Source organism: Astatotilapia calliptera, chromosome 23 (assembly GCF_964374335.1).
Source record: "Astatotilapia calliptera chromosome 23, fAstCal68.1, whole genome shotgun sequence".
In the NCBI taxonomy this organism is placed as follows: Eukaryota; Metazoa; Chordata; class Actinopteri; order Cichliformes; family Cichlidae; genus Astatotilapia; species Astatotilapia calliptera.
Genome location: NC_137443.1, coordinates 21,760,193 through 21,786,225, shown reverse-complemented (window position 1 = coordinate 21,786,225; position 26,033 = coordinate 21,760,193). Strand labels below are relative to the sequence as shown.

Genomic DNA, 26,033 nt, shown 5'->3' with positions numbered 1-26,033 from the left:
AAAAACAACCCAAAAAAAAATAATCTGTATTTGAATATGTTTAACAGTTATTTCAGTTATCTGCCCTCTGGTTCCTCCCTGTAACTCCTCACCATAACGCCATCCTTCTTGCCGTCCCGCCTCAGCGGTTCCACCAGGTCCTCCTGGCTGCGGAAGCTGAAGTTCTGGATGGCCTCGGTGACACCGCGCAGCGAGCTGTAGATCTCCTCGGAGTTCAGGTTCTCGCTGTCGTACTCCAGCATGCTGCAGCACGAGACAAGTCCAATGGGCATTTTAGACAGGATGTAGGCAACATCGTCAGGGGATCGTCACTTAAAGGGAGAGTTCATTGCTAAATCAGATTCACATGTTTTTCCTCTGGCCTGTAGAGCGTGTTATCCATATTTACCTGGAGCTGTAGAGGCGTCGGCCCCAGCACTAAATCGCCCTGAGCTGCTCCAAGCACCAAAAACACATTTGGAAAACTCAGCAGTAATGACTCCAGACCTCTTTGGGCTTTTTGGTTTTTTATATCCCCAAACACAGAGGTACTTTCATCCATTACATCATGTTTATCCAGGATCTTCAAAGCAGGATTTTCTTGTATGCAATTGGAATTTAATGCTATAAATATTTTTCTTTCCCTACAAACTAATAGTTGTCCCCATTTTACTTTGGTGGTCAGTTAATCCACTCGAGGTTTGAAGAAAACTGGTGTTTAGATCAGACTGTGCTGTGTTACTTTTTGTTTGTCTTGTAATAAATTTCTTAAGAAAAACTTTAAAGTTACAGTTTGTAAAAACTCACCACTAGATGTCAGTAGGCTGCAGAAACTGAGTTCTGTTTTCTTACCCCTGACATGTTCAGTGCGTAATTCTAGCTACAGTGGCCACTGTAGGACAAACAGCTCTGTCTGCTGATCATCTGTAGTGAGTGTAGGCTGTCAGTCAGCCTCAGCTGTCGATATGTGTCCACATCTATTAACTCTGGAGGAGGGTATAAAACTTGTGTGAAAGTAGTCCGATACGAGTCGATATAAAGGACATGTGAAACTTGTCTCTGTCTCCTGCTGCAGTTAGCTGCTGCTAGTAAAACTTTGAACTTTGAAGTGGAGCGTTAATGTTAACGCTGTCTGGCAGGTGTGAATGCCAGAGAGGCCGAAAAAGATGACTGGAAAGTTACTGAGGGCTTGTGTCTGTTTACAAGGAATGAGAACCTCGATCAGCGCAGGAGACGCGTGGGAACAGTCGATTAAATCAGAGGATCACTGCCCACATAACTGCTTCTAGAAGGACATTTAATCATCAATATATCCAAAGCATCAAAACAGTGGAGATGAATAAAGAGCACCACAGGTCAGAGGAAGAACGTGTGCCTCTGTCTTTGAGGTGGACTGTCCCTCTAAGAGACTGGTGGAAGTACAGAGGCTCTTCTTCTTAACAGCACCTATGATCCCTTTAATGTCAGCGACATGAAGCAGCTCCATTTTCATCTTGAAGATTGTGAATGACGACTGAGGGCATTTTCCTTGACATGGATCAAACACAAAAGCATCTGCGTGCCAAACAAATTAGTCAAATCTTGTACCAAGGGATGGTTTGTCCATGACCAGGAAACAGGAAGTGCAGAGCCGTGCATGTTGACGAGCGCACGCGGACAGATGAGAGACAGAAGGAAAGCCACCTTTCAGTCACCATGACAACAAAAAGAAAAACAGACACACGAAGCTGATGGAGGCACCGAGGCAGCAGAGGTGACGACAGACTGATGGAAGCTCGAGGTTTCACAGAGAACTCCAAAATATCTTTAAAAATAAGCTTAGAAATCCATTCATCACTACAGAGACAGATCCAACTGTTAAACTGTGAAACCCCGTACAGAGGAGGGAGGAGGAGGAGGGGGAGGAAGAAGGGTTACCTGGGTGAGTAAGCTCGCCGCAGGGCCTTGAGGGAGGAGTGGGCAGTGGGTGGAGGAAGAGGGGAGGGGAAGGGTGGAGGAGGGAACTTGGAGAGGCCGTCTGCGCTCCAACCCCACAGCCGACTGTGACCAGCCGGGGAGGAAGAGGTGGAGGAGGAGCCCGGAGAGAAGAAGAGATGTGAAAAGAGTGGAAGATAAGGAGAAGCAGTGCTCTCAGTCAGAGTTAGTACAGGCGGAGGGATCATTAGTATGACAGCTGTGAGGAAACCTGCTGATTGGCTGAGAGGAGAAAACGTCTAAAATCACATGAAGCTTCAGGAAGAGACGCACGGAGCCGAACATGAGCCTAAAATTCTGACGTTCATTTAAAACAAAGCATCAAACCGCAAGTTTAGACTTTGAGCTTTGGCTCTGATTTTGAGCTCTTCAATGGCTCCACAGTGGAGTGGTCAACATCTAAACTCTGTGGCGACCCCTCAGTGCAGCTTTACACTCCTCTGTTAACGAGCGAACAAAGAGAAGACACGGGGAAATACGCCCGCTGCGTTATAACCTGAGCTTCAAAAGAAAAGTCTGGACGATGGCAGAAATGAAGGATGAACTGCTGAAGCCACAATTTTATCGGTGTGGATAAAATTATACACAGGAAACGTGGTTTGAATTTTAGGTGTGGCGATGGCGGGGCCGTTTCTGTACCTGGGGGAAAGGCCGCCGTGGGAGCAGTTTGTGGGGGAGGTCAGCGGGCTGCTGCGGCTGCTGGGCTGTCGCAGGGGCGTCCGACCTGCCGAGTTACTGGGAGACGCCTGCGGATCCATGAAACAAAAGTGTCTGGATTTAATGTGAGAACATTCGGAAAGCCACAGCTGTGATGATGTAAGGATAAGAGGAACAGCACACATACAGAAACTACTATATTTATCAAAACAAGTGTGTTTGTGCATCTATACAACACAAACAACAAAAAAGCCTAAAACTCTTCTTTAAAATGATTATTTTGTCTAATCAATAATCTTAAAGTCAATTACAAACATCTACAGCCATGTGACATATTTATTGTTTGAGTTAAAGTCTTAAAGTGTGTTACGATATTAGTTATCAAGGTCAGGCTACGATGATTTATCAATATATTCTGGTATAGATCAATAAATAAAGGAATAAGACCTCCTGGAAATAAAATCTTTAAAAAAACATCCTGAAAGAATGTTGTTTAAATGAATCTGAATGCAAACATCTCCATATTTGAGCCTGTGTGTGTGTGTGTGTGTGTGTGTGTGTGTGTGTGTGTGTGTGTGTGTGTGTGTGTGTGTGTTACCATGCTGATGCCGCTGTTGGCACTGGCGTTCCTCAGGTGGTTGTGCAGCAGCTTTGTTGTCCCGTCCTGGAAGGTTTTGGGCAGAGCACCCAGCAGCATGGTGAACTCTGGAGTGTTCAGCTCAAAGAGGGCGATCAACACCACCTGGGCTGCCTGCACACACAAAGAAAACATGTTACACATCACTTTACTGACGTTTAATGACTGTCACTGCACTGATTTTGGCACTGAACATGAAGAAAAGCTTTCGCTCTGTTATAAAGGACAGCCAGAAGTAAATTAACCTGTTTGAAATAAAACAAAATATTGTTTTGCAGCATTTTATTGCAACAGTCAGCCGCACTGAAGCACCATGCAGACGTGAATGATACCAGATAATGCTGTAGTTCAAAATAAAAGCTTCCTGTTAGTCACAGGAATTTTACATGATGCTTCAGTTTCACTTTTTCCAAAATAAAAGCATCTAGCTATTTATTGCATGACGCTTAGGCTACGTTCACACTGCAGGCGAAAGCGAAACTTTTTTGACCCTATGCGACCCATATGCGTTCATGGCATGACAGTGTGAACAGCACAAATCCGATATTGTCAAATCCATCCTGGGTCACTTTCGTATGTGGTACTGAATCCGATACATATCTGATGTTTTAGAAAGTGACTGCTGTTTGAATGGTCATGTCGCATTAAATCCGTCTTTTATGTCAGTGACACAAGACAGACGCCAATTATCAGCGCCGGAGAAGACATCGTGAACGCTTCCTGGCCATCCCGTGTAGATGTCAGTGAAACTGTTGGGAAGACAACGTTGGAGAAATGTGAATATTTTATTTGTGCTGTATAATCTGCAGATTCTGACAGAAATCAGCAACTATCCTTTGAAGCACCGCTCCTCTCTAAAACAGCAATAAGGATCATTATTAGGCCATATGTAAATAACAAAATAACTTTATAACTTAAAGCAAAATTGGGAAACGAAACAAACGTCCGAAACAAGTCTTTATATTAACGGCCAACAGTCAAACAATACTGTTTGGTCTGAGTCTAAACAGAGCACGTTGTGTGTGACGTCGTCTTTTGTGCATGCGGGCCGCTTTGAGGGTTCACACTAGAGCGTGTTTGCTGTCACATTTTATTTGCAGTGTGAACAAGCAGACAAAAAAATCAGATTTGATCAAAAAATCGGAATTGAGCATTAAGACCTGCAGTGTGAACGTAGCCTTAGATACTTCAGTGTTGTGGGACTTTTAAAGTAAAAGTCCCCAGTTAATTTTAGACCTTTAGACCTTCAGACCTTCAGAATAAAAGCCTTCAATTTCATGCACAAGTTTATCAGCATGCTTTAATGCCCAGACCTTTTTTTGTTTTTAAGTAAACCTGTTTACCTCCAACCTTTCAACAGTTAGTAACAGACAAAGTCCAGCAGTAACAAAAACCGTACCACAATTTCTCCACAAATTAAGACAGAGTGCTTTCAAAGATTAAATCCTCGCACAGAGAAATCAACTCTGAGTAAACATGGCTTCAGCAGTGTTCACTTATTATAACCCTGGCTTCCACTTTAAAGTGGACCTATTGTGCACCATATTTTAATTCTGGGCTTTGCATGATTTACAGTTCAAAATATTCTTTGTTTATTTTATTTTAGTTTGTCCACAATTAAGCCAGCTTTTTTCTGATTGGCTGCCCTTTGCAAACTCAAGGTTTGAACAGCAGGTGGATGGAACTTCTGTGACAAAAAAACCCCCAAAAACTGAGAGTTTGGAGCAATTTGACCTCTTGTTAAGTGCCAGGATTTATACATCGGGGAAACCAAACAACCTCTGGCGAAGCTGATGGCACAACACAGAAGAGCTACCTCATCAGGCCAGGACTCTGCAGTCTGTTCACACCTACAGGCCAGTGGACACTCTTTCAAGGATGAGGAAGTACACATCCTGGACAGGGAGGAACGCTGGTTTGAGCGAAGAGTCAAGGAGGCCATTAACGTGAAAAGGGAAAGACCATCTCTGAATCGAGGAGGGGGCCTAAGGGTACATCTGTCACCATCTTACAATGCTGTGATTGCAGCCATTCCCCAACTCTCTGTGAATGGTACTCATGGCCATTGGTCAGTGGTTGTTGATCAATGGTCATGAGAATTTGCATAATTACGATTAAGGAACTGACCTCCCAGCCCATTGTTCCTTCAGTGGGCTGGTTTCAGTCATTATGCAAATGTACTGTTTATAAGATTAGAGAAACCTGCAGTCAGCTGAGACTGAAGAAGTCACTTCGATGAGTGACGAAACATTTCTCTCACTGAAAACGCTGCGTCCAGAGGAACAGAATCAACTTTTGGAGATTTGTACAAAGACTGCGATTCTCTGAAACTTTGACCATTTTAATTGGAAGAGGAAAAAATATATCAAGAAAAATAAAAGTAATAGTTCTGTTAACATGCAGCATGTCAATTGAACTTGTTAAGCAAAAGCTAAAGGAAGCATTTATCACTCAGTTTCCTTTCAAATGATTCGAATGTTTCATGTTTTACTGTAAAGGTTAAAGGTCAGACTCATGCCTGATAATAAGAGAAACATCATAATGGTCGGCAGAGTTAGTCTTAAAGCTGCACTCAGCTGCAGCATCTCATGCACACACCTCAGGTACACAGACACCTCTCCACCGTTTTCACCATTTGCCAGCAGTTAGTGCTGAAAAGCATTCACAGAACCCGCTCACACTCTCAGGTTAATGTCCTCTGTACGCGGGCCTGAACAAACACGCTCACAGCAGCTTCCCGCTTCTTTGTGACCGGGTTAGACGAGGTTATTCACGCTGCGCATGCTCACTGGTAGAGGATCTACCTGCTTGCACCTCTCCTCCAGGTTGCCCTCCCCGGGCAGAGAGGCCACGGTGCTGGTTCGGCCTGAGAAATCCTCCCCTGCCCAGTTATGAAGGGTCTAAGGGTGAGGTGGGTGGAGGAAGGACCATTAAGGGGGAAAAATTTAAGACATGAAAAAAAAACAAAAAAACAGAACAAAAAAACTGAAAATATAAAAAAAATGAAACATTTAGAGGAATTTAAAGGGATGAAAAGGGGGGAGTGTTTTAAGGAAGACGGAGGCTGACATGCCCTCCTACCTTGCGGACATCGGAGCTCTTGGGCTCGGTGGTCCAGGTGATGATGCGGGAAACGGCGAGGCGTGTCTCGCTGGAGTTGACAAAGTCGGCTGGGTCCATCTGCCTGGCCAGAGCCTCGATGTAGCGCAGGATGGCCACCTTCACCTTCAGGTTGGGGGTCTGCGTCTGATCCACGATGAAGCGCATCAGGATGTTGAACTGCTGCTCGTATGGGAAGGACTCCCTGCATGGAGGCGGGAAGGAGGAGAGAAAAACATGGTCAGAACACGAGATGAAGTTACACCCTCTTTTTTATTGACAACAGCTGCTCTTGCTTCAGTGAGTTCACACAACATACTTTATATTATATTTCCACATATTCTAAAGTAATTTATAAACTTAAAAAAAAAAACATTTAGTGCAAAATATCTCCTGTGCTCCACCTGCAGGACCAAATTAAATAACAGGATCACTTTCCCCTTTACTAAAACTGTGACTCGTTGCTCTTTTGTGTTATTTCCTGCACAGAGTTTGGTTGATTGGAGTTTAATTTGCTGCAGGATAGAAGCATACAGGACTTTTCTTTAATGATGAAAAGGTTTCAGTCTTAACCTCGTGACATCCAGAGCCTTCTGGACTTTGGCCTGGACAGAGCCCAGCAGGTCGGCGCCCATCTTCTTCAGCAGCTGTGTGAGCAGGACGAAGAGCCAGTCCAACAGGTCGTCCCTGTGCAGCACGATGAAGTCCACCAGAGTCTCCAGGAACATGCTGAAGACCTGTCACAGAGTCAGGGGTGATGATGAGGAGGAGATGTTTGAGTGTTTGTCTGCACATGTTGGTCTGAGACGAGTACACACGCAGTGAAATATGACAGCAGACAGTTCTCATGTGAGTGAGAGCAAACACTTACTCTCTGGTGTTTGTTAGAGTCCGCAGCAGCGAGGAGGCATGCAACAAGAAAACACACACTGTTAGTTTGTCCTGCTGTTAGTGACGACACGAGAGCAGTGAAATCAGCCACGACGCTCACGTCCCAGCTTCAGAGTCACAACAAACTCCCAGGTTTATCCCTCCGGCTCTCACTGTCCCCTCTCTCTCCACAGAAAGTGTGAACTGCTGCTTTCTGACGTCGGCTTTCACTTTTAATAAGAGTACGTGTGAAACATGCTGCCGTCTCACCTTGCTGTGAGGGTCCGCAAACATCCTGGTGAAGATCTCACAAAGCCTCTTCAGCTCCACACGACTGAAACAACAGGCACGGTTATTTTGTTGCCAACAGAAAGCTTTTATGTGCAGACAGAGTAAAGAAACAGGAAACATTACAGTTCTCTACTTTACTGTAGCTTCATTAGATAAACTCGACTTTGAGAGGAAGAGAAAATAGTGAGGTGAGAAGCACACTCATTTTCTCATATCCTTTTTTGTTTGTTTGTTTTAAACCAGAGGAGTCGCCCCCTTGCATAAATAAAAAAAGACCAGGGGTCATGAGAAACTTGTATCTAGTGATGGGTGTGGCTTTTTAGACTAGAATACATGTCCATCACTATATACAGTGTATAGCTACAACAGAGCAAGTTCACTGGAGATCATCTCCTGAACCGCGCACAGTGCATTTCCAGTAGCTGAAACAGATCTGAACAGAAGTAGGAGTGTGCTGAAAACACAGCCTCTGGATCTCAGCCTGGACTGACCACTAAAATCTCTCTGCTTTAACCTTTCTGCTGACTGTCAGCATCAAGGTACAAGGTTGATTAGAAGTGTACAAAGACTACAAGGTTTCTTTTATTAAACCCTTCTTTAACAAAACTCCTGACATTAAACTCATAACCCAGCATGTTTCTTATCCACCGCCCCTTTACATCAACCAAAAGTCCTCAAACCTGCAGAGGCGGAGCTTTTCAGACCTGTTTTCCACTGTTGGCACACCCACCTGAGCATCCTCTGGCTCTTGAGCAGGTTCTGCAGTCCCAGCAGTCCCTCCTTCCTCTCGGACCAGTTGGCGCTGGCACAGTGGTTCAGCACCTCCGCCACGTCCTCCGTCTGACGTAGGTAGTGCGGCGCCACGCCGCCGTTACGTGAGCTGTAGGAGCGCTCAGAGCAGGCGCTGGAGGCGTCGCTGTTGGCGTCGTCGTCTGAGTACATCCCCGGCGACTCGAACCGCCGCCTCACTGGCCTCCGCTACATCAGAGAGGAGATGAGAGAGGCTAAGTGTAAAGACGAGACTTCACAGGGTAAATGTACAGCTGTCAGAAGAAGTAGCATGCAGCTACACAGGCAGACTCATGGATGCTTCTGGTGTCATCGCATGAGATGGATGAGGTTACTTTGGGGTTTTTCCCCCCTCTCTTGTGAGTCCATATCAACATGCTGCTTTTAATGGAGCGATAAGCAACTTTTACCAAGCTAAAACAACTTGAAATAAAGCAAATCACTGCATCCATGTTTAAAACGTTAAAGTCAGTGTGCACAGCTCATGCTCTGCATGCAGTGACAGGTGAGATCTACCTGTACCTTACTCCTCGAGTCTCCTAAGAGCTGAAATGTACAAAGTCCAGAGAGAAAGAGCAGAGAGGGCATTAACAGAGCTGAAAGAGCTGCGACAACATCTTTGATTCACGTTTGTATTCACATTAAGGCAAAAACAGTTTTCTGTTCTCACCAGAGCATCAGCGACCGCAGCCTCGACTTCGGTGCCCGTGTTGAGGATCCTCATGGCATTGACTGAGGCAGAGATCCGAGCCTGATGGGACAGCCGGTCTGATGGGAGGAGGTCAGAGGAGGAGAAGCAGTTTGATTAGAGGCTTTAAAATCCACAGGCACGCCTCAATATTAAACAGAAACATCTCCTTCATGTAGAACTGATGATCAATAACAGTGACGTGAGTCTTGGTCCCGTTTTTGTGAATTCAGACAATTTAATGAGTTCAAATTACATGAGAAGAATTTGTGTTATTTACCTGTGCAGGTTGCAAATTTTTAAGTAACTGCTTTAAACCAGACCAAACCCACAGTGATGAGCAGAGAGGCTGTTTGAATGTAATATAATATAACACAAGTCCAGATCTGAGCAGCGAACAGCCTGTTTAATCAACTCAAATACAAAGAAACAAACTCCATAAACTGCATGAGAGAAATAAACTTCATGATGCTCTGCAAAAAAACAAAAACAAAACACCAAACTGAAGGAGAAGCAAAACTTTATCTTCAATATTTACAAGCATGAACTCCTGTTTCCTGTAGCCGTTTCATAGCAACAGGTAGGGGTGTAACGATTCACCTGATCCATAGTCAGGTTAATTACAAAACATACGGGCAAGTATTTGCTTTATCACGGGCATGATCAGCTGATAATGAATTAAGTATTCCCAGTTTTCTCTTTACTTGAAGCATCTTTAGCTTTCACCATGCTAACAGCCCACCGACAGCCCAACTCATAATGATGAGTTTAATAAACAAAAACGAGGAACTTTGTTAGAGAATCTTGACTGTTTTTGTGAGTATGTTGTACTCTGGCACAGAGTATTCCACCTTAAAGCTGCACCAGCTTATATTTATCTGACAGATTTACTGGGTGGAGGCAGGAGACTGCGGACGTTTGCACCCTGATTCAGAACCGTTACACCCTTGGTAGCGATAAACATGACAAAGGCAGCTATGACTGTAAGGACCAGGCCAGACTGGTTTAGTACCGCCCCCTGTAGGTGAATGAGATGTACTGCTTTACATGCACCAGAGTGGGAAACTTCACTTTAGCATCTTTAAGGTTTATCTGTGGCTGGAGGCTACATCTGATTGCTCTGTAAAGGTTTCCAATATCTGACTGATTATTGATTACTTCCCACTCTGACCACAGGAGGCAGAGTCGACTTTGGCCATGCAGGGTGAGGCAGGAAGCTTTGAGCCGCTTTTGTTTTCGTTATCTGTTTAAATCTGCTCCACTGGTCACCTGAGTAGCACTCTGCAGAGGACAGGGCGCTGGTGGAACGGGAGTGACGGCGGGACGCTGAAGGAGGACGCAAAGTTAAGGAGAGACCAGGAGTGAGGATGTTATTTTACAGAGGAACTTAAAAGACAACAATTAGCTGCACTTTAAAGGATTACCAGCAGACACAACCTGGACAATTAGACAGAGAGCATGCAGATAAAAAAGCAGGAAAAGTAAGGATTTAGTCAGACAGACGTCTGAGATTGTCTCAGCCTTCAGTTTTTGATACCATACTCACCCAGGGGGGAGAAGCCCCGCGCCGGGCTGGTGTCGCGGCTGCTCTCGCGACTGGTTTCGCGGCTGCAGCCCTGACTCATGCTCGGTCGAGGGATGCGACTCCGGGCTGCAGAGGCGGACACACAGACAGACAGAGAGCGGTGCAGGGAAGAGAGGTTAGGCAGACATGACACACCTGAAGCCCAGCAGAGACGGTTAGTGAGTCAGGCAGGCAGGCGAGCGAGACAGAGACAGAGAGGGGGGAGGCAGCAGGTGTTAGCATCAGGAAGACGAACCAGGAAGGTCTTTCGCCTCCAGTCGAGCGTGCAGGTCGACTCACATACAAGGAGTCCGATCTGCCAATTCTGACCGGCTTTACTGTTTCAGACAGCATCATATTTATACCAAGTTCTCAGATTTTTACTTTCAGTAATTCTTTTTCCACTTTTTAACTTGAACTTCTTCACAAATGCTCCCAAACCTGTGTTTTAAAAAAAATGCTTTCATTTTTAAATGTGTCTGTCTTCCCTCCCATACCCGTGCCTGATCTGGTGGGGCTGGTCTCTCGGCTGCAGCCCTGGCTGCGGTGACCTCGAGGTCGGCTCTTGTCGGTCAGGCTGGTGGAGGTGCTACCCGTGGCGGCGGCAGTGGCACCGGTGCCCATGGTGGGCCTGGGGATCCGGCCATAGGTGGAGCTCAGCAGACGCCCGGGAGAGCCTGACCGACTCCCAGCTGAAACACAGGAAGACATATTTCGGTGAACCAGTTCATATGTCTGTCACACCTTTGTTTAGGTTTCCAAATAAGTGGTAAGATTAGAAAAGTATGAAAAACAGTTACAAATCCATTTTTTAGTCACAGAAATGTTATTTAAGAAAAACGTTTATATTTTCTCTATGTATTTGAACAGACTGATATCTAAATTTGATCTATATCACTAAAAAAGCAGCAGAGTTACTCACGCTGGGACTGAGAGACGACTTTCCCTCGACTCCGGCCCCGTGTGTCTGTCACTGACGGACCGTTTCCTGAGCTTGTCCTCCTTGTTCGCACTCGACCTGCAGAGGCAGAGACGCAGGAAGACAAAAGCTCAAACACACTGAAGTCTTAAGACTGCTGTGACACTTCCTACATGTGTGCTTCATGCAGCAACAGAGGGACTGAGACTGAAGGGAGGAAAACCATACAGATCATCCTGAAGACCAGAGAAACACAGAGTCTGTCATCCATGAACACGAGCTTTAAATCCATAAAGACAGCAGACGGTAACATTAAAGGTGTTTTGGTGGGTAGCAGGGGTCACATGACAAGCATTTATTGGTCACTGAGAACAAATTGTTTCTCTAATGTCTCAGCTGCCAGATTCAAATGTGGAGACAGAAACAGATGGAGGAGATATAAAGACGCCACAACATTTACAGACTCGGAGAGGAATCTGTGCGTCATGCAGACGGAAGTCTCAACACGTCACCAACAACCTTTCATTCCGGGTTAACGAGCTGTAATGTGAGTGAACTGGTGCAAAGACTCAGGAACAATTACGTTATAAAGTTCACAGTAAAGGAGAGACACGTATACACACACATAGTAAATACAGCTGGCGTTGGTTGGGAGTCCCGCCTAACTCCATCTGGGTCACATGTCCTACATTTGGGTCCACTCAGCACCCCATCACCTCCTCCTCTCCTACATTAGGAGCTCTGCGTGTCTATGGGCTGCTTCTGTTTGATTCGTCTGCCTGATCAAATACGAGCAGAGACACATGACTGACTGCAGTCCTGCTTTTGTACATGTCTGTAGATGCAAGTGTGTCCTCTGCTTCCAGGAATCACTAGAAAGTCTGAGCAGCTGCTTCATGCACTGCAGAGAAAGCTTTTTTCCCGTAATCTGTGGATACAAACATCCTGAGCTCTGACATAGAACAACAAAGGCCATGTCGTAACAGCTGCACAAGCCAAGAAGTGGAAGAAAACAGAAAGCAGGACAGTTTTTCATGGTCTCCATGTTCGCTGATGGGCAGGTGTTACAGCCAGACGAGTGTCAGAGCCTGGGTGACAGAGACGGGGTGATAAAGCATCCACCAGTGCCCTCAGGAGGTCGGCACTGCTTCTGCTTTGGAGGCACAGCGAGGATCAGGAGACTCTTTTGTGTGTTTTTTTTCTGTTGTCTTTTCAAGTATACATCAATCACAACGTGTGCCCGGGAAGCCTTCAGCCACAGTGTGCATCTGCGTCACAGCCAGCGATGAAGTGCTTTCTTCATCAGTAACTAGGCCGGTCTCTCTGTTCGCTTTCTGTCAACACAGACTGTGGAAGTTTAACCATGGCCGAGGCCACAGAGACGCACGTTTGTGAAGTCTTCCAAAAAAAAAAGGCAGCAGGAAAATATCTGTAAGTCAGTTACTCACAGGCTGAAAGGTTAATGTGAACAGTAAAAGGAGCCACAACTGCACGTAAAGCTCAAACGATGGCTACAGCGAAGAGTTTTAGGTTTATTTGGTTTCAAACTAGACACAAAGAAGTGAATTCAGCCTGCTCTGCAGCTGAGGGCTGAGTTAAAGGAGCCACAACAGCCACAACATCACAGGCTGTTCCTCTTATTTCTGACAGATCTGACACCACCATGCAGGGATGTGAATTACAGGATGAAACCCTACCGACACCAGCACAGGAAGGTATTTTGTTTACTGACCACATGGAGAGCAGTTCAAGCCTCCACGTACTGACAGCCAGAGCGGGACTTCAGAGTCAGTGAAGTCTGAGCTGTTTGCAGGCCGACTAACAGAGGACTAACACTGCACTTCTCAGGACAGGAAACGCTGATTTTTTCATTCTAATGCTTTACATTTATCTACATGTCAAAACTACAGCTGAGGAACAGAATCAGTTATTTACACAATCAGCTGACTCTGTTCTCAAGCAAGGAAAAACTGCATGTGATCGTAAAACAACTTCAGACTCAAAGCAGAAGCTACGGCTACTTTGTAACTCTGTCATCATATTTGTCTTTGTAACCGCACAGGTTGGTAGTTTTCCAGGTGTGTGTGTGCGTGTGTGAGAAACTGGAGTAAACCATGCACAGACAGTCCATGCACTGATTACAGATGACCACCATTACAGAACTGATGGAGGTAAAACACCCACCACACCCACACAGCTTACCGTCTGCGTTAACAGACCACGAACCGTCTGACAAGCGAGCGAGGCCGGGAGAAACACAACAGGGTTTAGGGTCAACAGGTTAGGCTTTAGAGGGGCGGAGGAGGGGTGGTAGTGGGAGGGGGGCATACACAGCAAATTTGATTTGGATGGTGAGCTTATGATCAGATCAGATCAACCTGAGACAAATGCATGAACGGCCCACACCAATTTATTTATTTGAGATTGATTCAGTAATCGTATTATCAGCCAACATGACAATTATATAATGAAAAAATAGAAATAGCATCTTGATCCTGATCATAAGACCTCCTGCCTGAAAGACATCAAATTATATAAAAAGCAGCAGAATCTGAAGCTGAATAAATGCAATTATTCAAAGTATTTGTTTGGGTTTCATTAGCACCAAACAGCAGATGGTGATTTTTTTACTACAAACTGTTATTTTAGTTTTTGTTGTGTGAACTTTTGAGCCATCTTTTTGTTTTTTGTTTTTATAAAGTGTGCTCTGTGATTTTTGCATAAATCGGCCTGTGCTCGTGGTCGTGCTTTTAGGTTAAATACGTTGCTATAAGTGGAGCTGCTGGTCCAGTTTGCAGCTAGAAGCAACAGCAGAGTGTGGAGCAGGATAACTGCAACGTGAGCGGCTGTCTCACCCAGTGAAGCGTAGGATCCAGGAGGCAGCGCCGAGGCAGAGCTGAAGGGCGAGGCCGACGACGGCACAGTGGAGGGTACGGCAGGCATCCTCGTGCGGGCGGTGGCGCTGGCCGCAGCGTTTACGTCCACGTCGCTGCGGGAGCGCTGGAGTGAGCCGGGGGAGGAGGCGGCAGCCGGCATCCTGGAGGTGTGGGCGGGTTTGGCTGGAGAAGGACAGATAAAGTCAAACTGTTTAACGGCAAATCAACTTGATCAGAGGCAGATCAGATTAGATCACCTCTGGTGCCTTTTTTGCTTTAATAAATCGAATTTTCTTGCATTTAGGTGATAACAGAGCTTTTATTGAGGAACACACACTAGACAAATACGTGCTCCTCTTAAAGCTCAAAGAAAACATGACAGGAGATCATCTGCTGCACGCAGATTTAGGTTTTTCTAAATGAACAGAAGAGCCAAACAAATAGTCCTTACATCGGGCTGAGCTGCTCCCAACAGTGCTTTTTGCAGACAGAGGTCGACTGTGGAAGAAGCGAAAGAGAGAAGCTTGTTTAGAACAGCAAAGAAATGGTAAGTGTGAGATATCAACTGTCACAAAATCATTCAAGACTTCCCCCAAAAATCTGCCAGTGCTGCTCCTTTGTGTCAAAACAAAAGCCCTTTGACATGAGACTGAAACACTGATTGACCTGCATTTACAGCTGTGGAAAAGTATTCACTGTTTTCCTGATTTCTTTTTTTAAAACTAATAACTGGTTGTTCCACCGTTGGCAGCAAGAACTGCAAACAAGTGTTTGTGATAGCTGACAATGAGTCTTTCACATCACTGTGGAGGAATTCTGGCCCACTCTTCTCTGTAGAATTGTTTTAATTCAGACACATTGGAGGGTTTTCCAGCATGAACAGCCCGTTTAAGGCCAAAACATTTCAATCGGATTTAAGTGCAGACTTCGACTCGGCCACTTCTTCAGTGTATGAATTGATTACTTCTTCACACAGGGCGAGGTAGGTTGGATACATTTTACTTTAATAAATGAAATCATCATTTAAAAACTGCATTTTGTACGTATTCAAATGTGTGACAGAATACCACACTGTAATATCACAGTCCCACCTCATCAGCAGGACGGCTTAGTTACATTAGTTACATTCTCTGCTGCTGTAAATCACATCTTTTAAAAAAAGACCATCTGTGACAAACAGCTCATCCGCGGCGCACACACACATCAACACAGCAGCTTTTTATTAGACGTGGACGGCACAAAGATCAATGAGGCCCTGAATATGTTAATGAGACAGGAGTCAAGTGACAGAGAGGAAAGAGACGGGAGCAAGAAAGTGATCTGCAAAGGCAGAAATTCATTCGAAGCGAATGAGCGGGCTGGTGTGGCAGCAGCACTACTGTATGTGACTACAGGACAAGTTTAAGCTTAAACCGCTTAATGCAGTCATTTCTATTCAGTCTATGACAGCAAAAAGATCAATAATCAGTCCAGGAGCAGAAAACTACACATAGATTAGATGTTTCCATTATTTCTACATTAAAGATATGTTATTGGGTGAGAACTAGTCTTCCATCCTTGTGTTTTCCTCTTTGTGAGAAGATAAAGAGATGTGAGTTAGTCAAAAAACTAGATGAAGGGCCACAAAGATTAAAACCTTTTCTCCCTTTATGACTTTAATCAATAAACTGATCAATCGGGGAGGAGGAGAGGAAGTCTCACTTGAGGCTCTCCTGAGAAGAGGAGGAGGAGCGGTCAGAGGCGGGCAGCGACATCAGACTGTCTCCGCTCCTCAGGTGAGCCTGCAGAGCTTTCTGATAGGACGACTCCAGGCCCTGGAACAGCTGCTCCGCCTCCCGGCTGAAGTGACTGTGGAAGCTCCAGTAACACCTGCAACATCAAGCCAGAGGGCCACAAACCTCTATTAGGGCACAGGCTGATAAACATTCTGCTTTTACGTCCTTTTCCTTTGTTTCTGTAGGTTTAAGGTGCGAGTGCGCTCAGACTTACTTTCTGGCCACAGAGCGAGCCTCAGCGTCTGCATCATGGATCCCTTTCTTTATAGTCTCCATTAAAACTGTGCCGTGCCTGCAGGTGGAGGAGAACAGGAAAACTGTTCGCGTACCTGCTTTCATTGAGAGGCAAACAATGCTTGAACATGCGCGTGTTTATTTGTGTGCTGATTTCTTTTCTCCATCCTCAGTGCTCCTTGTTGTTAAGATGTGTTTTATACATACATACATATATGGTGTCGACAATACCCAAAGCCTTTCAGGCTGAAAATAAGCAGGTTTAGGGACACATGGTTAGCTGAATGAAACGTTTATAAAACTTTAGGGTTTTGCCACCCTAAAACCTTTAAAGTTTGATCTAGGATATTTTATTAATATTTATTATTTTATCAGCTTAATGACTGTTACAGCTGCTTTAGCTTTGCTGCCACTTTTGCGTCCCACTGAGATCACTGTGGCTCAAAGTTTCAGTGGCGTTAACATTAAGTACAGTCAGTGAAGATAAAAACAGGCCAAACTACTCTGTCATTCAGCATGGTCAAACTCAACCACCATGCATGCAGCACTATCTCACAGCTGTAATGACAGGAAGAGTCGCAGCCTGCACACGCCCCAGCATTAACTGCAGCAGTGACCTTTAAACTGCCATCTGCTGTGCAGCCTACACTCCATCAGCTCTGCTGGCACTTTAGTCTCTTACGGCTCTATTAATCAATATTTAGGGATGTTGCTCAGATTGTGCTGAATGTGCAACAGGAGGCAGTTGCATAGAGAACTTTACCAAATAAAGCACAAAGTGTGGATTTAAATCTGATGGAAAAAGTAAAACGATCACAGCTTGTGACCTTTTTTTTAATAACAAAACCTAAAGAAAGGTACTGAGGTTCAAATCAAAGACCTAATTTTCTCAAATTAAAACATTTTTAGTCCTTTCTCTTAGTAAAACTGATTTGTAGCTCAATGACTCAGATCCGCACACAGACAGCCTCTGACTGAGTGATCGATGAGAACCAGAGCGCTCCCCTGACACTGAGGGGTCAGCTCGGGTTTCTCCCTGGCGGCGGCGGCTGCAGGAAGCAGCCGGGTGGAAACACAAAGAGCTTTTTGGTGGCAGACAGAGATCCCCCGGCATTGCCATGGAAACCGCTGAGACAGACCTTGACCCGGCCGGTGTCGCATTTCCTCACAAGGTAGCATGTAGCGCTCCAAGTGTCCCACAAATCACTGTCACTGCTATTGTTTTGTGTTTACTGCATGGCTCTCTGCGTATTCCACAGTTTACACACAGTTAGTGCTGAAGGCACGCCTCAGATACTACTAACCATTAATCCAACTAAACCTGTGAACCCCTGCCATCAGCTGACCCACTGTTCTATTTTTCCTCACCTCTCCAGACAGCTCGTCTGCCATTCCTGCAGCAGCAGGTCCAAGAACTCGAAGCAGCGCCTGCAAACAGGAAGAAAGCAATCAAATTATTTTTGAAATAATCATGAATATTAAAATCTAAATTAATGTAAAAATGAAGCAAGAAAGATATACATAAAAAATATTATAAAACAAATAAATATAAATAAAATTGAAATATATATAAAATAAAGCTAAATTAGAAAAAATATTAGAGTGAAATGAAAGAAAAAAAAGTTGATAAATTCACATTTAAAATGTAAACAAATATTAATAACATATATGAAAATATAACATAAACACATGAATATAAATGTAATAAAAAGCTTAATTAAAAGAAAATACTGGGATGAAATTAAAACAAGAAATGAGGAAATAATAATAATAAAACATGTTTATAATTAAGAAAATAAATAAGTATTAAAATAATATAATTTACATAATACGGACTTACGGTATAAAAATTACTACTTATAAAATAAAAAAGGAAAAATACTTAAAAAAGAAATTACATATGTATGAAAACAAAAACAAAATATAGAAAACACAAAAATAAAGGAAAAAACTAAAAACACAATACTACATATACAGATAAAAATTAATTAAACAAAGACAACATGAATCAAAAATAAACATGATAAAAAAAAATACCATCAACAATAATAAATTAATGATAAATATAAACATATAATTATAATAATAAAAACTATAATAAAACAAACTGAACTCAAAGAAACTGGAAAAAAATAAAACCACACTAAAATATTATGAAACAATTATAAAGACAAAAACGATCAAAGAGAAAATGTGAGTGTGTCTCACCTTCGCACAGCCACAGATTTGGAGGTACAGTTGCTGGTGATGATGGGGATGAGGCGTGGGTAGTGTGTGTGCTGTTGAGAAAAAGGCAGAAGGAGCTCTCTTAATTTACTTCAGACAGACAAGCTCCTGCATTTGAATTCATTTAAAAAGAAATTTGTTCCATCTGACAACAGTCAAGTCTTTTCTTCTGGACATGAAATGTGATTTGATCAAATTTTCTGTGAAATCCATCCTGTTATGACATCAGGCTAACATTGTTATGTCTGGAGAAGATGTTCAGATCAGATAGAGCAGCTAAGTCAGACCATGCATGGATGAAGATTTAATAGGTTTAAAGTTAAACTTTTTTCTTCCTTGAATGTCATAGTCAGTGATCAGCATCGAAACCGCTCGCAGCCTCTGCTTTATCGCACGTACTCTGAGGATGAGATGGATGGCGGCCACGCCGGACGTGGCCATGACTTTGGCACTGTTGGGGACCAGGTTGAGGAGTATTGGCATGATGGCCTCTGCTGCGTGATCGAACCGGTTGCCGAGCACTGACGACAGGTATCTGATGGATGGAGAGGAAGACAGATGGATTCATTTCAGCTGTGCACTAATGACAGGCAGGAGGAGACGATCAGCCTGGTTTTATTTTCCTTTTCTTTTATCTTGTGAGCCATGTGCCTTACCCCAGAGTGATGCAGGCCTCCCTCACCACCTGAGATCGCAGGTCCTTGGCAGACAGCTTGAACGCCGCCTCCATGAGACGCAGCTGCTGCAGGAAGCCGTCGAACTCTGGTGCACCGGCCAGTAGCAGCGAACGCACTTTCTTCAGCTGGTGGAGCACAAAAAAAGTTCAGTACACACACACCTTCACTGATATTTCAAACTGAGGCGAGGGCCAAGGTCAGGACATGTCCTTACAGCTGCCACTCTCAGCTCCCAGTCCCGCTTGTCGTCCGACAGCACGTCACGAATCTTCGTCATGGCTTCCTCCACCTCCCTGTTAGAGTAGATCTGATGGAGGAGAGAGAGAGGAGAAGGTCCACACACGAGCAGGAGTCTTACTCCCTGCAGATGGAGACGGTCAGCCGTTTGAAGTACATGTCACATATGTACTAACCTGCACTGTGGGAACATCTTCAAACGCCTGGATGAAGTCCTCCTCATCCACGGCTCCAGCACTGGACCCGTCCCTCCCTGCAGAAAACACAGCAGAAAGAATTACAGATCCACAAAACGCAAAAACTGTCATCTTATTTTTTTTTACATCCTCATGAATAAATTTGGGTGGCGATGCGGTGGTTCTGACCTGCAGACTTGCTGCCGGGGGCAGGGCGTTGAAATGAACCCATGCTCACCGCCTTCCTCCCGGACAGCGAGGTTCCTTTGGACGAGGACGAGGAGCGGCCGCCGTCCACCGAGTCATCGTCCTCGAAGTTCTTGTCTGTTGGGGAGGAAGGAAAGAGAGGGACAGTCATGTGACTGAACAACAAAGTTCTCACAAAGAAAAACGCCACTGCTGAGCATCCAAACAATGCGGCGCAGCAGGAGGACTCTGACATTTCTGCGATTGGACTTCAGCTGACGCAGAGGGCATAACTCGCATTCCTGTAACACCGAATTAGCGAGCTGGTAATGGCGAGGAGGGCAGCAGGTCAGAGACACAATGCCCTGACAATAAAGACAACAATTAGCCCTGTGTTCCCAGCCAGAGCGACCACAGGAGGACCGACTCACATCCTCAGGGCAACCATCTGAAAACTGACTACATTTATCCTCCACACTCTCAGATTTTATGATTATTATAAACAAATAAAAGCTTTGCTTCATCAGAGAGTCACACTGATGGTTTCCCTTATCTCCCCTGCTTGATACTGACACATTATCGCATACAAATGATCATTTATGAGACAATCCGCTGGTTTCAGATTCTCCAATGTGAATATTTGTTGCTGTCATACATCATTATAGATATGATAAATGGACACGGGTCATACTGAGTATTTTTATTACTTATCTTTAACAAACAAATGTTTTAGTCCAGCTAGTTACACACTGCTATAATGCCAAATATATATTTAATTAATGATGTCAGTGTATGTACACATAAACCCACTGAGCCTCAAAGTTCTTTACGTGCTCAGTTTTTTTCTACTCTAGGATCTGAACATGAGACTGATCCCAAAAAAAGAAGCATATATCCCTAATTATACAGACACCTACCTGCTGTTTACAAGGCCCCGTTTTGAAAGTAAAAAACGTTAGAGGAGGAGCTAAAGCATGACAGCCCAGTATAAGACAAGTATGGATTATTTTGAATTGTGAACCATGCAAAGCTACGGTAGCATAGTAAATGAATACACTAATAAAATAATTTGTTGCCCTTTAGAAACAGGAAACAATCATTCTGAGTAAAATGCAGCTGAAATATATATTATCAAAATTAATCATTAAGGGAAATGTGTTTGGTATAAACTGAATATATGCTAAATAGTACATTTCATTTGATCAGATTCCACTAAATTAAATATTTTACATTGTTCTTTTAAATAAAACTTACATGTAATCTAATTACTAATTAAAACCAGTTTTCTGAGAGTAAAGATTGTGGATGTGGAAATGAGCAGAGCACATGGCGATGTCTTTGTCTTCTCTTCCTGTCATGTAAAACAAACAGGCAACAAATCCTCACAATTCAGGGGCCAGATCTGGAGAATATCCAGCAAACCATCTGTTTCACCTCTAATCATTATAAATATAATCTATTACATTTGAACTGATCAGTAATTGAACCAAAATACAGCAACAAGAAGCAGCTGAAAGAGGCCCAGCCCTGTGCAGATGTCTCCTGCGGTGGACGCCAGAGCGCCACGTGAGCCCCCCTCAGCACAGGAATCTGCCAGGCCAGCAATCAATCCTTTTTCATTATTTAGAGTTTCAACACACACACGCACACACAAACACACACAGAGCAGCAGGGAGCTGAGCCAACACATCAGTCATGTGACATCAGGTTGGAGGTCTTCCTCACAGCATAACACACTGTGAGTGTGTGTGAGGGAAAAACACAGCCTCACCTGTCACCTCAAGTTCAGCACGCTAACACAAACAGAGCGCGACACCGAGAGAGGACCAGGACGGTGACAAACATGTTAGCACCAGATGAAAATCCAGCCACAGCAGCTCTGAAACTACAGCTACTAACAGCGTGACATAAGAAGACGTTTGGACGGCGCTTTGCTTTCTGTCGATCGATGAATTTAATCTTATCACGGCTTCTCTGAGAGGGGTATCATCATCACCAGTGTGCTGTCTTACTGTTAAAAAGCCTTGTAAAAGCCTCGGGTGATGTTTCATAAGGAAAAAAGAAAAGCCTGCGTCGGTAAAGCTACTTTCTGATCAACAATCTGTTTTCATATGTTGCAGGTCGGACATTAGCCGGTCTTTAACCTGCTTGCTCCTAATTACAGGAGTCTTTTCTTTTTACTTTAAACATCGCGGCTTTGACTCAGAGAGGGTCATCTGTTAATCGAAACTCTGGAGGAGACATATGCCGACATATGTCAGCAAAGATAATGACTCGAGTGTGAGGTTAAAAGGGCTTAGGTACAGAATAAAGAGAGCACTTGTATGAGCGTGTGGGTGAATGAGGCTTATTGTAAGCAAGTACTATAAGTGTTTAATCTGAGTAGAAGATGGCTGTAAAAGTACCAGTCCATTCAAACTCAACACAGGCACAGGCTCTTGAAACACACAGACGATTTCCAGCAGTGAGAATGTGTCTGAGGCAGAATATTTCCTGCTATTTTACATGAAAATAAAAGATTGTTACCAAACGGTACAGAAAAGACGACAATTTCAGTGCATCAGTCCAAACATCCACCTGGCTAACAGTGAACCACTGAGGTTACATTTTAGCCACAACCTAAAGAAGCACAGCTTTGAATCAAGCCTCATAATTCTTCAGTTCTAACCTCTGCCTGTTAAGTAAAGGAACAGACGTGACCATAAACATAAGAGTAAACAGGCCCTCGGTGGATTTCAGAAGTTACTTACTGTACTTGTGTGAGGATTCTTACAAATGCCAGAGACAAAGAAAACGAGGTGACAACAGCCCTCAAAGTGCACCACAGACATCATTTACAGAATCAGAGGAGGATGGGCGACAGAATGAAGCCTTTCACATCAGATTTAACCTTCACGGCTGAGTTTTTATCAGCTCGTCCTTCCACTCTGATCACACACAAGTAGATTAAAAGTTTCAGTGTTTACTCATCACACTTGCTCCTGCAGCTTCCTGACCTGAACCCTAACACACATCACTTCCTATGCATTGTCCACACAACAATCCAGCAGAGAGCAGGCCAGGAAAAGACAAAATCCTGCTGTGTTTACGATCGAGACCAGGCACACGCGTTCCCCCTGGAATCACAGCTGTACCCGCACCGCACCTTCATCACCGATCACGGCTGCGAATCGATATCGATATTTGATTTAGTCCAGAGGAAGAGGAGCTTACAGGAGCAGATCCGCCTGCAGACCAGTTTCCTCAGCATGCCGGCAGACAGACAGGCAGACAGACAGACAGTCAGGTGGTCCTCCGCTCCTCTGTGCTCCTCACATCTTTTCCTCCAGCTGTGGAGGGAAAAGAGGGGAGGGAGAAGCCGAGCCTCCCCCCTCTCTCCTGTCAGGGAGCATGTGCTCCCAAACGCTCTTCCTCTGCGTCTTCGTCCTCTAATTCAAACACGCTCGCAGTGAGGACAGAGGATGGAGGAAGAGGAAGAGAGGGGATACAGAGGAGTGATAGAGGTGGGAGGGGAGGAGGGGAGGAGCAGACCAATGGGAGGAGGAGAGGAGGAGATGGGAGGGGTCGCTTAGGGGACAAACCCCTGCGGTTTCTGAAGCGGAGGCGGTGCTGGTGGGCGGCGCTAGAGATGAGGGACAGCTACGGAGCCGTGATGACTCAGGAAAGAGGGAGGAGGGTGGGAGGGTTGGTCTCTATAGGAAGCCGGTCCCCTGTCGGCGTTAACGTCAGGCGTGGAACCTCCACCAAGGTTCCTCCGTCAGCCCACAGCAGCAGCAGCAGCTTTATCTCAGCAAGGTCACTGCAGCTCCACACGTGTGAGAAACTTCACTGTTAGCGCTGAGGTGGAGCAGGAGGAGGCTGAGTGATGTCACAGAGTCTGTGTGTAAAATAACAGTTTCTAGCGTACAGTGGGGCAAAAAAGTATTTAGTCAGCCACCGATTGTGCAAGTTCCCCCACTTAAAATGATGACAGAGGTCAGTAATTTGCACCAGAGGTACACTTCAACTGTGAGAGACAGAATGTGAAAAAAAAATCCATGAATTCACATGGTAGGATTTGTAAAGAATTTATTCGTAAATCAGGGTGGAAAATAACTATTTGGTCACCTCAAACATGGAAAATCTCTGGCTCTCACAGACCTGTAACGTCTTCTGTAAGAAGCTTTTCTGTCCCCCACTCGTTACCTGTATGAATGGCACCTGTTTGAACTCATCATCTGTATAAAAGACACCTGTCCACAGCCTCAAACAGTCAGACTCCAAACTCCGCCATGGCCAAGACCAAAGAGCTTTCGAAGGACACCAGGAAAAGTATTGTAGACCTGCACCAGACTGGGAAGAGTGAATCTACAATAGGCAAGCAGCTTGGTGTGAAAAAATCAACTGTGGGAGCAATCATCAGAAAATGGAAGACATACAAGACCACTGATAATCTCCCTCCATCTGGGGCTCCACGCAAGATCTCATCCCGTGGGGTCAAAATGATCATGAGAACGGTGAGCAAAGATCCCAGAACCACACGGGGGGACCTGGTGAATGACCTGCAGAGAGCTGGGACCAAAGTAACAAAGGTCACCATCAGTAACACACTACAACGGCAGGGGATCAAATCCCGCAGTGCCAGACGTGTTCCGCTGCTGAAGCCAGTGCATGTCCAGGCCCGTCTGAAGTTTGCCAGAGAGCACATGGATGATACAGCAGAGGATTGGGAGAATGTCATGTGGTCAGATGAAACCAAAGTAGAACTTTTTGGTATAAACTCAACTCGTCGTGTTTGGAGGAAGAAGAATACTGAGTTGCATCCCAAGAACACCATACCTACTGTGAAGCATGGGGGTGGAAACATCATGCTATGGGGCTGTTTTTCTGCCAAGGGGACAGGACGACTGATCCGTGTTAAGGACAGAATGAATGGGGCCATGTATCGTGAGATTTTGAGCCAAAACCTCCTTCCATCAGTGAGAACTTTGAAGATGAAACGAGGCTGGGTCTTCCAACATGACAATGATCCAAAACACACCGCCCGGGCAACAAAGGAGTGGCTCCGTAAGAAGCATTTGAAAGTCCTGGAGTGGCCTAGCCAGTCTCCAGACCTCAACCCCATAGAAAATCTGTGGCGGGAGTTGAAAGTCCGTGTTGCTCAGCGACAGCCCCAAAACATCACTGCTCTGGAGAAGATCTGCATGGAGGAATGGGCCAAAATACCAGCTACTGTGTGTGCAAACCTGGTAAAGACCTATAGTAAACGTTTGACCTCTGTTATTGCCAACAAAGGTTATGTTACAAAGTATTGAGTTGTATTTTTGTTATTGACCAAATACTTATTTTCCACCCTGATTTACGAATAAATTCTTTACAAATCCTACCATGTGGATTCATGGATTTTTTTTTCACATTCTGTCTCTCACAGTTGAAGTGTACCTCTGGTGCAAATTACTGACCTCTGTCATCATTTTAGGTGGGGGAACTTGCACAATCGGTGGCTGACTAAATACTTTTTTGCCCCACTGTATGTCATCTGATCTGGACGAGACCCAACGCTGTTTTTACAGATACAGATTTATTGATATTATAATTGACTTATTATTATATTTGTGTTCTGACAGGAGCTGAGTACCGTAACTGTAGTACAGCATAGCTTTACTTTTTAAATCCCACACTATACCCACTATACACGAAATCTTGTGACATAAAGTGAAATATGAGGATCAGATTAATCTGAGAAAGCGTGACTGAAGGCCTGAAGGAGGAGCAAATAAACTTATGTGCGATTAGAACTCGGCCATCAGTGTGAAATCAATTTTGATGAAGTCGCATTAAAGGTGGACCTAAAATTAACTGCGCATAGAAATAATGATAAACCATCAGGTTTCTATTACGAAGTAATAATAAAAAGAGAAATTCTTCACATGTTGTTGTTGAGAGGCCCGTTTTGTTTCACTTCACATATCTGTGTGATATCATATTCCTCTTTTAGGTTGTGTTGCGCTATTTTGTTCAAGCATTTGGCAAGAAGGGAAAATCCTCCTCACATTCCTGCTCAGATGTGACTGACAGAGCTGATCCTGTCCACTCATGACAGCTCTCGTGATTCCACAGCTCTCTGTTGTGACCGTTTGTCACAGAGAGCTGCTGAGGAGGGCAGGAAGTCAGACAGAGGAACGGCAGAGAGCATCTGG

The 26,033-nt window shown here is 44.5% G+C and overlaps 1 protein-coding gene across 7 annotated transcripts in view; it reads right to left on the bottom strand.

Moving 5' to 3' along the window:
• LOC113016628 (CLIP-associating protein 1-A-like) overlaps positions 1 to 26,033 on the bottom strand; it is a 57,724-nt gene that overhangs the window by 7,570 nt on the left and 24,121 nt on the right. Inside the window, exons 9-33 of one of the 7 annotated variants that reach the window (XM_080298002.1) lie at positions 19,858 to 19,992; positions 19,669 to 19,745; positions 19,470 to 19,562; positions 19,235 to 19,380; positions 18,978 to 19,113; positions 18,561 to 18,631; positions 17,721 to 17,780; positions 16,333 to 16,410; positions 16,045 to 16,212; positions 14,795 to 14,841; positions 14,323 to 14,526; positions 11,471 to 11,566; positions 11,046 to 11,240; positions 10,531 to 10,635; positions 10,254 to 10,310; positions 8,967 to 9,064; positions 8,819 to 8,842; positions 8,238 to 8,485; positions 7,487 to 7,550; positions 6,920 to 7,083; positions 6,329 to 6,551; positions 6,052 to 6,147; positions 3,209 to 3,361; positions 2,593 to 2,699; positions 93 to 243 (exon numbers count right to left, since the gene is read on the bottom strand). In XM_080298002.1, the coding sequence (XP_080154128.1) occupies positions 93 to 243; positions 2,593 to 2,699; positions 3,209 to 3,361; positions 6,052 to 6,147; positions 6,329 to 6,551; positions 6,920 to 7,083; positions 7,487 to 7,550; positions 8,238 to 8,485; positions 8,819 to 8,842; positions 8,967 to 9,064; positions 10,254 to 10,310; positions 10,531 to 10,635; positions 11,046 to 11,240; positions 11,471 to 11,566; positions 14,323 to 14,526; positions 14,795 to 14,841; positions 16,045 to 16,212; positions 16,333 to 16,410; positions 17,721 to 17,780; positions 18,561 to 18,631; positions 18,978 to 19,113; positions 19,235 to 19,380; positions 19,470 to 19,562; positions 19,669 to 19,745; positions 19,858 to 19,992 (2,996 nt within the window). The remainder of the gene's footprint in view (positions 1 to 92; positions 244 to 2,592; positions 2,700 to 3,208; positions 3,362 to 6,051; positions 6,148 to 6,328; positions 6,552 to 6,919; positions 7,084 to 7,486; positions 7,551 to 8,237; positions 8,486 to 8,818; positions 8,843 to 8,966; positions 9,065 to 10,253; positions 10,311 to 10,530; positions 10,636 to 11,045; positions 11,241 to 11,470; positions 11,567 to 14,322; positions 14,527 to 14,794; positions 14,842 to 16,044; positions 16,213 to 16,332; positions 16,411 to 17,720; positions 17,781 to 18,560; positions 18,632 to 18,977; positions 19,114 to 19,234; positions 19,381 to 19,469; positions 19,563 to 19,668; positions 19,746 to 19,857; positions 19,993 to 26,033) is intronic. The other 6 variants (XM_080298003.1, XM_080298005.1, XM_080298004.1 and 3 more) reach the window with 6 other exon arrangements.